This window comes from Hylaeus anthracinus, unplaced genomic scaffold, assembly GCF_026225885.1.
Source record: "Hylaeus anthracinus isolate JK02 unplaced genomic scaffold, UHH_iyHylAnth1.0_haploid 3, whole genome shotgun sequence".
Classification (NCBI taxonomy): Eukaryota; Metazoa; Arthropoda; class Insecta; order Hymenoptera; family Colletidae; genus Hylaeus; species Hylaeus anthracinus.
Genome location: NW_026535284.1, coordinates 2,395,045 through 2,407,092, shown reverse-complemented (window position 1 = coordinate 2,407,092; position 12,048 = coordinate 2,395,045). Strand labels below are relative to the sequence as shown.

Here is a 12,048-nt window from a genome sequence, read left to right as displayed (position 1 = left end):
TATTAATGATATTTTTTTAAATGAATGACATAAATATTAGAGACTCCTTGCAAACAATGTGTCAGATTAGATGTTTTTTTTTTATTCATTTCTAAACATATCTAAAATTGTAATTCGAAAGTTTCTGAGAATATAGAATAATTACTTGTAATTGTGTATTTTTAAAAATTTTTGAAACAGACCCAACAGAACAATCGACCCACTCCCCCCTATTTTAGTTACGCTTATTTATTGCCTTTTGCACATTATTTGTAGTATTTTTCTGTTAACATAATTAATTACTCCTACTATCTGTGCGGGGAACGAAAGCATTTGTTAAATTATGTAAGCGAAACTCTTCAAGTGTTACGAGTCATTCGTGTATTTTCTATTTTTTCTTTGCAACTGTTCAAATCGTATACAAATGATACTATTCTTTATTTACATTGATGAAATTTGAGATAAAAGGAAATCAGAAACGGTCCGAGGGTTCCAAAAAAGTCAAAATAAGCAAGAATAACGCTTCTATGATACGCTTGTACGCAATCAGACAACCATTTGACGCAGTCAATGATAGTTAATGCGATACATGCTGCCGGTAATCAAACAGTCAAGTCAGTGACGTGCGTCGTGTAGCTCCGAATCCTCCTTTTCCGCGATCGACTCGTTGCTATTAAATATGAAATGCTTCGTATAGTGAATAGCAAATTAATATAAAAGGTGAGCGTCAACGTTCCGCGAGTATATTTATTCACTGTGCTCTATATTCACTCTTATATCACAAAAGAATAATTCAGTTTAATTTATGAATAGCTACGGAATTAGAAATTAATATAAATACCCGACAGTTGTGGACAGAAATGGTAATATATGAAATTTGATTGAAATAAAAGATAAATAAGACTAACGTATAGTGATATTTTATTCTACAATTAAAATTATAATTTTATTTAAAAAGTAACGGATAAACAGTTTAATTGTAGGAGTGGGTAGGTAATATATGCAATAACCAACTTAGTTTTAGAGATATGAGTTTATAATAAAGAAAAATAGTAAAAAATAAGGTATGTACAAGCTTTGCATTTCACATTTCATTTATCTGTTTCTGAATCATCTTCGTTGCAACCATCTTTATTTTCATTAGACCTTAGACTCTAACAAATAGACGAAATGTAAAATTAAAACTTACATACATATACAGGGTGTCTCGTAACTAGTGATACAGGTGAGTAGGGGATGATTCTAGGTGAAAAGTTGAATCGAAAATGTAGAATAAAATTTTTTCATATGATGCTTTATTTTCCATAAAAATAAGTTTGAAAATTTGTCGAGTACACGTGTACTTGATTTAGCTTCAGTTCCACAAATTTTACTATCTTACTGTTCCTAGTAGGAGAGTACTTTCGTGCTCCTTGCAATTTTAGACATGTAAAATGATAATCTTCCTTCATAACAACAGGAAAATGCGAAATAATAATTTTCCTTCCTTACAATTTTTACAAACATTGTCAACATGATCATATCTCTTACGTCGATTCTTCTTATGCTTATGATTTACAATGAAATCCGTCAAGCTGAAACTGGTCCAAGTGCACGCGTACTCGGCTAATTTTCAAACTTATTCTTTTCGAAAATAAAGCGTCGTATGAAAAAATTGTATTCTACATTTTCGATTCAATTTTTCGCGTAGAATCACCCTCTATTCGCTTGTACCGCCAGTTTCGGAACACCATATATAAATAATTCATGGCTACTTTTATTTAGTATAAGTTTATGTTTCTAGAATTGAGTTAGTTATCGAACATTCCTTTAACTGCGTCTTTAAATTCAAAGTGCAAATCGCGGATTCGAGGGTCAATCATTCAGATAAATGGTTGTTTATCTATTATTCAAATAAGAATTTTCTCTATAGCGCAATGACTGCAACTATCAACGTCGATCATACAATTATGTTTTGCGAGCAACTGGGTGCATTGCTTCTACGCTTTCGTAGGTAATTTATGTACAACTGCCGGTTTAATTAAAACGCCACGCAAAAGCGGATTAGGCATTAAAATACCGTACCGAGTAATTGTGTCTACGAGGATCATGCCCTAATTTTAAAGTTTACACGAAGAAATCCGTCGAATCGAAGATCGATTCGTTGCGAGCGATCTCGTTACCGTGAAACGTAAATCTTCGGTTGTAGAAAAAACGTGGAACGAACGAAATAAAGCAAAGCAATCGTCTCGGTAGGTTGCAACCACTTGCGACAATTAGTAGAAATTTATCGCAAGGATTGCTCGGTCTACGCGCCTCATTCCACAAGCAAACTCGAATCAGGGAGAGCCCAGTTATTGACACACGGCACCCAAAACCGATAACGGATACCAAGAATCCGCTATTACTCTCTCTCTCTCTCTATCCGCATGCCAAACGAAGCTGAGGAATACAGTGTGTCCCATAACGAAATGTAGAAACGGCAGACTACTAATTCATGAAATAAAGAACAGGTGATCAAAAATGTGTGGCAATACCAAAATCAAGAAAGGTCATGAGATAACAATTTATTCTTTTTAATCCTTTGCGATCTTACGTCGAGCGAGGCTCGACGAAAATGTACTGAAATCAGAAAATTCGGAATGCAAAGGATTAATTGCTGAGTGCACATTTGGGTAGCTGCTTAATTTCGATGTCTCGATCAATGTTGTTGGCCTTCTTCAAAAATAATAATAATTATCAAGTAATTACACTTAAGAACTAAGTGTAGATTCGAGCATAATAATTATTACCAAACAATTAATGACTTGTCGGATCAGATATATAATTACTCTTTACATCATTCGAAAAATGTTCTCGACTGAATACAAACGATCTAGAAAGTGAATTTCTTTCTACATTCTTAAAAGACTGTTCGGTTCTTGTCGCACAGGTTCCAATTAATACTAAATAATAATTTGTTCATTACAAAACGTACGTAATCACTCTTTAATATAGTTTCATAACTAGAAATATAATAATGGGTAACAAAATTTAAATTGATATTGATAGAATCACAATTTTGGTAGCAAATTCTATCTTCGAACAAAGAAGCAGTTGAACTGTTTCAAACTGTTATAACCGCCCACGCGCTCCACTGACATTTGAATTCAATTTTCTCGAAAATGAAGGCTCGAAAAGAAAATCATTATTTCACATGTTTCTGTTGTTAAGAAAGAGAATTATCATTTTATATGTCTCAAATTAATGAAAAAGTAATTTGTAACATCCATCGCAATATTATGATTTTCTTTATTTTTATTGCTTATTTGCAAACTAAATACAATTATACACTTACGATGCTTTATATATCGATAGTGTGAATACGTCATCGATGAACAAAGTATCCAATGCACCTTGTAATAAGTGTTATTTTCCCGTTACATTAGAAGAAATTCAAATGTTCCGATGATTGTAAAATGTTAACCATACCACGAGTACGTGTACGACCACAAATGAAAGTATAAATACACAGCCACAATTGTCTATTATTCTTCCAATTATTATTATTATTATTATTATTATGTTCAAGATATTAAGTGTTGTTAATCATTTATAATACAAATATTTATTTTCTAATTTCCCATGTCATGCCACGTTATGAGAAATTATGAACAATATATTTAGGTTTTGTCTATTATTACAGTTAAAATAGGCTTCTTGAAATTATCAGACGATACTGTGATTTTGGTTTCTTCCGCCATACCTAGACTAAAAATTTTGTTCCTTAAATCGACATATAACTCTGTGGTCAAAATAATGCACATCAGATACATCGAAAAAGTTTTTATAGACAAAGTACTATTGTATCGTGTTATTTCATACAGAGATGCGCTTTTCTGACAATCACCAGTGAAATTTGATAGTGGAATGTTCTTACATGAATAAAAATGTGCTTGGAAAATAAAATTCTTACTGATCTTGTACAATCCTGTCGAAGACCTAAATAAACATATTCGCTTCCAAATAAGCTGCAATGTACTAAACGTATTTAAAGATTAAGAATACTGTGTCTGCTGACAACGTTCTTGCAGAGCTGCCTTGATATTCGTTTAGGAAACGTCAAATTTTCTCGGTTTTAATACTCAAAAGATTCGTAACAAAACATTTGGAAACTGAGAAAACTTGATGCCTCCTAAACAAATACTAAGACAGCTCTGCAAGAACGTTATCAGCTCTTATCGCAATGAACCACGTTCCGTTCATTTTTTATAGTACATCCTGTATACCAGGAACAGAGGGAGAGATAGACAAAGACGAGGGAGCAGTCGAACTCGAGGAATTTCCCGATTGCCATAACCGATTCCTCCGATGGTATGTACCTCCGTTCGACGGGCTATCGGAACGCGGAGTTCCTCGTTCGCTTTTGGTATTGATTAGCCATCACTTTCAGATGACGCCTCTGCCCCGATGGGTGTTGCTGGCGTTGCTGTTGGCCGGCGCTGAGGCGCGTCCTGGCGATTACGCATGCGTTCGGTTGTGCCATGCACAGGACAGGGGCCTGGATGTCACGGGAGTCTGCGACCATCAGCAGAGACTCGTCCTTCAGTTCAGCGGAGGCCGGTACCCGACGCAGCGCCTTCTCAGGCTCTGCCTGATCCCGTGTAGCGGTCTTGGGTCACGGAACGATACCGTCTTCGATGGCTCGCAAATCTGTCGCGTCATCAGGGAGTCGCTTATCTATCGCCAGGGTTGTTCATGCAAACCTCCGGCAAATGGCAGACCCTGGGGCCTCCGAGCGAATCCCCCATGGTCGAAGAAGCCGAATCCAGTGAACGGACTGCTGAGCATGTTGATGAAGATCGCCAGGGTCCTAGCTGCAGTTTCCGTTGATCACGCGAGCGAGCCTGGTACCACCGACCTTCGGGACGGTAAAATGAAGTTCTCCGATCGACTGGACAACGGGACGGACTTCGTGGACGCTGAGATTGCGAATCCGACCACCGATGCTCCCTTCGGAGCAGATTGGACGGAGGACTTCACCGACTGGGAGATGTGGTGCATGGCCCAGTGTGACAACGGACGGTGCGGCAATTCCTGCAACCTTAATCTCAAAGGTTGAAGAGAGGATGTTCTCGAAAACGAGAAGAGGACGAAGGAGAATGGGGCGAAGAAGGCACAGGCACGAATTTACATATCTCGTAGGTTAGCTGGGCCTACGACGCCCGGTAGCGTGTAAGGTTAGTTTTACTGGGTAATACACGTTAACATTTCATTTATTTCTCTGTCGTTCGTCTTCCGCGTTCGAATAAGTTGCTCATCGTTCGTGGAAACATCCTACGTCGATAAATTTGTACAGAGTTTCGCGAAGATTGGAATAGAATTCTGGTACCGGGGAAGCTGTCGATGAAGAACTTGAACGTTTTTTCGAAACGATCGCTGACCAAGATTTTATCGCTCATACTCGCCTGTCGTTGATAGCTTAACCGCTTTTAGGCTTAAGAGTTCTCTACGCTAGGTCCTAGTTCACGCGCTCCGACACACGGGCGAATTAACACACGCCAAGGAATAGGCTTGTCGAATAAGGACTTTCCCGCGCGTTATCGACACCGACGTTTTTCCAGATATTACGGGTACGCATTCGGATAAACGCAATGGAGGACACGTTGCGACGCGCGTTATTCCGATCGAGGCGTGTGAATAGGACACCGACGTGCAAATGTGTGTATTATGCAATAAACGGTATTTCTACGCGAGCGCGATGCAACGTTGAACGTGCGTCGACGCGATCCATGTACGTCTAGATCTATATGATAATTCGTACCATAGCGGATAACTTTTACACGATGCCACGTAACCGTGTGTGCGTACTTAACACTTTAGCTACCGAAAGAGAAAGGAAAGAGTTTCCGACTTAGAAGAAGACTATGTTACTATATTAATTGAGAATGACGTTCTGCATTCTATTGTTGGGTGAATTAAAAGCCTCGTTCGTTTGTCCAAATTGAGCATTGTGAACAGATAACAGGTACAGTTTACAGGTTACAGTGAGTAAACACTGAAATTAACCCATTAACTACCAGGAAAAAGAACATTTTGCACTGCGCGCCAAGATTTGATACAGGTGCGTAATCTGAGCTATTACTTTTCAAATAAAATGTGATATTAAATTTGTTATTTAAAAGAAAATATTATTATATAAAATTTACGTTCCCCCTTTCTAATAATTCCTAACTCAAACTACTATAAACTCGTTCCGTGATTAATTAAAATCAATCTAAATTTGGAGTAAAAACTACGAGATGTGACGTACTCGGCAGTCTTGATACATACGCTTACTACAAAATATGTCGTAGTTGACAGTAAATGGGTTAATTCATCGTGATACAACCACGAGCACTGCTGGAACATTGTTTATTTCTGAGAATAATTAAAGAAATTTATTTTAGATCATCCACTTTGAGTAAAATTTCATATACATACTTTGTACTCATTCTTTTATTTTGTAAAAGCAGTGGGACGAAGACTTTGATACTAAAATCATATTCGTCGTAGAAAATAAGCAGTAGATATACGTATGGTTTAAATGGATACAACTTGGTCTACATGCAGGCAACAGCTTATTCTATAATCACACAAACAAAATTTACAGGAAATAAATACTGTCAGATTCATAATTTAAATAACACTGTAAGCTCACATGACTCTGAGACAACATACCTATTATAACTTTTGATTTCTGATTTAATTCTATCATCGATATGTGTGTATTGTGGTTGCAGTATAATCGAATGTTCGACGTACAATCTGAGTGCAAGAATTGTCTTGCTACTTTTCACACCAGACGAATACAGATGAACATGTATGCACATTAATATTTTTCTTTGAAATTATATACCGTTATTAGTGTTTATCAATGGTCTTATCGTAAAAATGTTTATACAATTTTCCTTCTATGTTTGTTGTGAACAAAATTGTCTCCTTCGTAAACCGATTTTTATTTAAAATGCACCGATATATACCAATTCTATATACGTATACTTCTCATCAAACAATTACTTTTCGAAAATCTGGATCGTTTCTTTCAAAGAATTGTAATTTACTAAAAATATTACCCAAAAGTGCCTGAAGCTGACTACCTACTGGCGCGAAACAATACTCGGAGTGTAAAAGCATAAAAATCCAACGAATAGGATCTCGGTAGATAAAGTGTTAACAAAGCGTTAGCGTTTAAGTTAATTGTCCGAGCGACGAAACGAAATCCATGTCTTCCATTTTGTAGACTGCTGCTCAGCGTGCGTTCGAGCATCTTAAATGTATAACCTTAAGACGCGAATAAGGTGAGCACGCGTGTATCGATAGTTATCGTTTAAGCGATTAGTAGACGGCAGAGCGTCGATTTCGACGAGGGGAATCCGGCGATCGAGAAGAACATGATCGTCGTGTTTCTCCCGCGAAACTACGCTGCCTTCGTTTATTTATAGTGTGCCGTTAAAAAACGTTGTGACGCGACAATAAGAAGTAGATTCTAGTATGCCTTGTGCGATGCAAAACCTTGTCCTTCGTGCACTTTTGACCGTCCATCCGTCTGTCGAAAGGTTATCACGATAAAAATTATGATGTTTTTACGGTATACATCAGAAACGGAAGCGTAGATGATGGAAGAATAAACTATTTTCTCTTTTGTGAAAATTTATCCGCACATCGAAACTACTCAGAAGTGGTCGAAAGTGTGCGTAGGACTACGACTTCAGCGGATCATTATCTGGGCTATAGATTTAAGGGAACTTGCTTTGTAAATATTTACACGAATAACGCCTATAAATAATTGGAGAGCCTATATTAATTAGCGATCATACCGAGGAATCGAAACGGGGTACCAATTTATAAGTTTAGAAGTTACTCTCTTGGAAACTATTCGTCGTCAACCTTATTGTATTGTACTCTTATACGTATTCATAAGGGATGTGTGGTTGCTGCCGGTAAGCAGTCATACAAATAATGAAACTATGCATGTATCTACTACACGGAGAATGCTGTACTCAGAAATGTATACGTGGAACAAGTTCTTCCACGTCTCGATCTATACCTCCAAAGCGTCTTTATTAATATTGTGAAACTTGCATAAATATATTTATATTATTTATGTTCACGATTGTAAATTGTGTATATATATATGGTATAAGTAACTAATATTCGCATTATGTTTTGTCATACGATAAATAAAGGACATTTGCCGTAAACGAGAAACTTCTTTATAATCTCTAAACGTTATATTTCAGGATTATCGTAAATATCATAACAAAAAGGAATCCACGATCCATGAAAATAATAATTTTACTGCAATTTATGGCTAGAATGTTAGATTTTATAAAATCAAATGCTAATGTAGGGAATGTAAACTGCAGATCTGCCATTCTTATATTGCTCTAAAATAAAGTAAAGCGAATCTATTTTGGAATAATATTTAAAAAAAAGTTACGGTATTAGACTTATTTTCACAATGTTTATCTGTAACTTAAGGACTGAGATATATTATTGTAGTAATGTATATCATACAATATACACATATAAATATAGTCAGACCCATAAATATTCGTACCATCTAATGAAGAAATTTACCTAAATTAATTGATAAGTTTGACGTTTCGAAATAGATATTTCATTATAAATATGTACAAGAATAAACTTTACATATGTGTATATGTAAGTCTGGGGTAAGTTCGCAAAATAAGAAAATTAATTAAATATTCGGAGAGTGTCGTGACACAATTCATTTTCCATTACAGTTGGCCTGTATAACATTGAATGATTTTTAATTATAGATCATTGTATTCGGCTTGAAACATTCGATCAAACTATATATATATATATATAAGAAATTATATCATCCCATTTAAAAAGTCAGAGTTGACTTACATATTTCCTCTACGACTCTACCACGTTACTTGCCCCTCGAAACCAAGAAATTCATGTGTGCCGCTTTTTTTTCTATTGTTAAAAGCAAGCATATATAAAAAAACCATGAATGCAGTAAGGAAGACTAGGATCGATTGAAACTTGGAACAATAGAAACAAGTAAAATAATTTTAAAATGATTAGTGATAAAGACAGCGCGTCGAGGGGAAAAAGGACCAATTTTCATGTCTAAACCTTTCACTTATTAGTAAATAAACCGATTTGAGCACTTGAGACGACTTTATTTTGGCGTTTTGGTTTTTCAACGCGAAAAGTAAGTGTTCTAACTGTTTTTATTTTATTCATTAATCCAAAACTGTTGTTTCTTTTTATGTGTAATTTCCATTATCATAACTATGAATACCCTCGTTGATTTTAGAATGTTAATTAAATACTTGCAACAATGAAGTTGGGGCAATTGAAACAACTATTTTGGGATCAATTAAAAGAAAACATTTTATGCTTGACACCCGAAAATTTTTTCAAGCAATTTTTCTAAATCTTGTATGATTTTTGTAAATCTGATTGATGTGTTTAATTTAGACTGTATTCGGACCTGCAGCACTATATTATTGCCTTAATGTGCTTTATTATAATATTAAGTTAAATTAATGACATTGATTAATAAGAAACTTATTTTATTAAGAAATAAAACTGATTATTTGAATATATCTTTTATTTATAGATGTTTCAATTAATCCCAGGCACTAGGTCGTTTGAAACGTTTGTTGAGATTCTTCTAAAGTTCTAATTACTTTGATAGTATTTATAAAATCGAATCAATAATGCTTCTTTTAAACTACATGATCGCTCTATAGTAGAAGCCTTTCACTAAACAGATAGGATATAAAATTAAATCATAATGAGCTATTTTATCAAACACGTTCCAATTAACCCCAGCTCCCCAATTTGGAAAATCGTAGACTTTTAGTAACATCTATTCTAAACGTTTCACGCCATGCGATCTATAAGTAAATTATCTACATAAATAGGTTTCACTTGTGAAAGATTAGTTTGCGAATTTGTTTGATATTGTGCGTATATATTGTTTCATTCGTCAGTACTATAATAGCGAGATTCTTGAATTTACTAATCGTACCGCCTTTGGTACCATACCGGTAAAGTAAATTTAAATAAAGATAAATATGGTTTTCAAAGAGAAACGAAGAGTGCGCTTCAAAACCATTCATTATTAACGAAGTCGATAATTCAGTTCGCGATACACAAATACTCATCGAATCTTTCACATTCCTTCGGCTGCAAATTTAATCTTCTGTATCTGGCTATGGTTACATAGTCTCGCTTATAATGTCAATTTTGATCCAGTCAATAAGTTCACGACCTTCAGCATGAGACCAAGAAATGAATGGCAGTGACATCTTGCGCAATCACCCTTAAGTAATAGTGAGACATGTCGCATGTACCAAGTTTTGCAAAAATGTTGGGTGAAGATGGGAGCAAGTTTATTACGATTATCTTGTTTTTGACGTTTTTCTGCCACAGAACGTCTTCGGAATGCACACAATTATCGCCTTGCTCCTGTATGTTGTCTAACGGGCAAGGATACAATTTGACAGAACTCGGTAACTCAGGGTCGGCAGATATAGTATTCTTAACCTTCAAATACGTTTAGTATGTTACACCTTATTTGAAAGTGAATGTTTCCTTGTAGGCCTTTGATAGCATTGCAAAACATTAATCAGAGTCTTACTTTGGAGGTACAGTTTCATCCATGTACAAACATTCCACTATCAAATGTCACTGACGAATGTCAGAAAGGCGCATCTGTAAGAAATAACACGATACAATAGCACTTCAACTACAAAAGCTTTTTCGATGTGTCTAATGTGCATTACTTTGACCATAGTTATGCGCCAAGTGGGGCAACAAAACTGTTAGTCTAGGCACAGTGGAAGAAACCAAAATAATAGTATCACCTGATAATCTTAAGGAGCCTGTTTTAAGTATAGCTCATAATAAGTATACAACAATAATAAGCTTAATCTGTTGCCATACATGCAGTACACAATTCACAATAAATTCTGTCAACAACGACAAGGATTATGTAAGTTTCATGTGTTCCCTATGAAGCATAATCATATCTAATTTCTCATGAGGTAGCATGGCATTGGAAATTTGGAAGTAAATGTTCCTATCACAAATAATTAACTACATGTATCTCTTAATTTATTTTATTTTTTGGTTTGCTGGTGTTAGCTTGTCTTATTCAAAACCAAATTAGCTCATGAAAACATTGGATTTGATTTACTGAAGAGTCATGCTGTCTCTTGAACAAGAGAAGACACTGTTTTATACAGCCAAATTTTTTCTTGTTTCAGCACATGCTACTAGTATCTCCTTTCTCTTGTAAAGTACAGTTAAGCACAAAAGGTCTTTCCACCGGCTCTATGCTGGTTATCTTTTTCTTTGTATTTACTGGAATGTATTTCATTGGTGGAGCAATAGCATTAAAATTGTTGAGAGGAGCAACAGGTTTAGAGATGATACCAAATCATGAGTTTTGGGTGGAGCTTCCTTCGCTCATTAGAGTAAGTTCATAAATGACAATTTGCACCTTATACTATCTAACCTGGTATCTTGCTCAGAATTAATAGTTTTCTTCTTTTACAGGATGGCATTGTTTTTACTTTTAACTGTTGTCGAGCAGATAGCTACGAAAGAATATAGATATCTAAATCTTCTTTATTTATATTTTTACTAATATTGTTTGAGCTTAATTCTATTTCATAATTTAAAATCCAGCGTTTGATTTCGATGAATTATATTTTTATGATTAGCATTACAATGTACATACATAAAAAAAGGAATGTTTAAATTTCACTCTGCTTATGTTAACATTTACGGAGGATTATGTTATCGAAAATTCTCCATTGCAAGTTTACAAAGGGAAGAAAAGTATTTTCTATGACACAATTTTCTGGTAACTTTATAGAAGAAATATGTGATATTTAACGCGGCAACGCTCGTACGTCGGAGGTTGTTACAAATATATATATATAGAATTCATTACTAATTTTTATACGTGAATTTGTTAGTGCAAATAAAGAAGAAATTTAAACAAATAAATTGTTTATGCGTGCACAGCGTGCGTTCGCGACACACCGTGTACTCGAATCGACTCGATACAGAGAA

The 12,048-nt window shown here is 35.3% G+C and overlaps 2 protein-coding genes across 3 annotated transcripts; both read left to right on the top strand.

The window, feature by feature from the left end:
• The first annotated feature begins 575 nt into the window (after positions 1 to 575).
• LOC128894288 (uncharacterized) lies at positions 576 to 8,187 on the top strand. 2 transcript variants are annotated; one of them, XM_054155947.1, is made up of 3 exons: positions 576 to 699; positions 4,213 to 4,311; positions 4,391 to 8,187. In XM_054155947.1, exons 2-3 carry the CDS (start codon positions 4,309 to 4,311, stop codon positions 5,057 to 5,059), a joined length of 672 nt encoding a protein of 223 aa, XP_054011922.1. In that variant the 5' UTR covers positions 576 to 699; positions 4,213 to 4,308; the 3' UTR covers positions 5,060 to 8,187. The 2 variants fall into 2 exon arrangements, with proteins under 2 accessions (XP_054011922.1, XP_054011923.1); XM_054155948.1 differs by lacking the exon at positions 576 to 699 and adding an exon at positions 733 to 842.
• Positions 8,188 to 10,287: 2,100 nt separating this feature from the next.
• Positions 10,288 to 11,982, top strand: LOC128894278 (uncharacterized). Its single transcript, XM_054155933.1, has 5 exons — positions 10,288 to 10,488; positions 10,568 to 10,682; positions 10,763 to 10,960; positions 11,235 to 11,444; positions 11,527 to 11,982. The coding sequence occupies exons 1-5, from the start codon at positions 10,307 to 10,309 to the stop codon at positions 11,581 to 11,583; spliced, it is 762 nt and encodes a 253-aa protein (XP_054011908.1). The 5' UTR covers positions 10,288 to 10,306; the 3' UTR covers positions 11,584 to 11,982.
• The last annotated feature ends 66 nt before the right edge of the window (positions 11,983 to 12,048 follow it).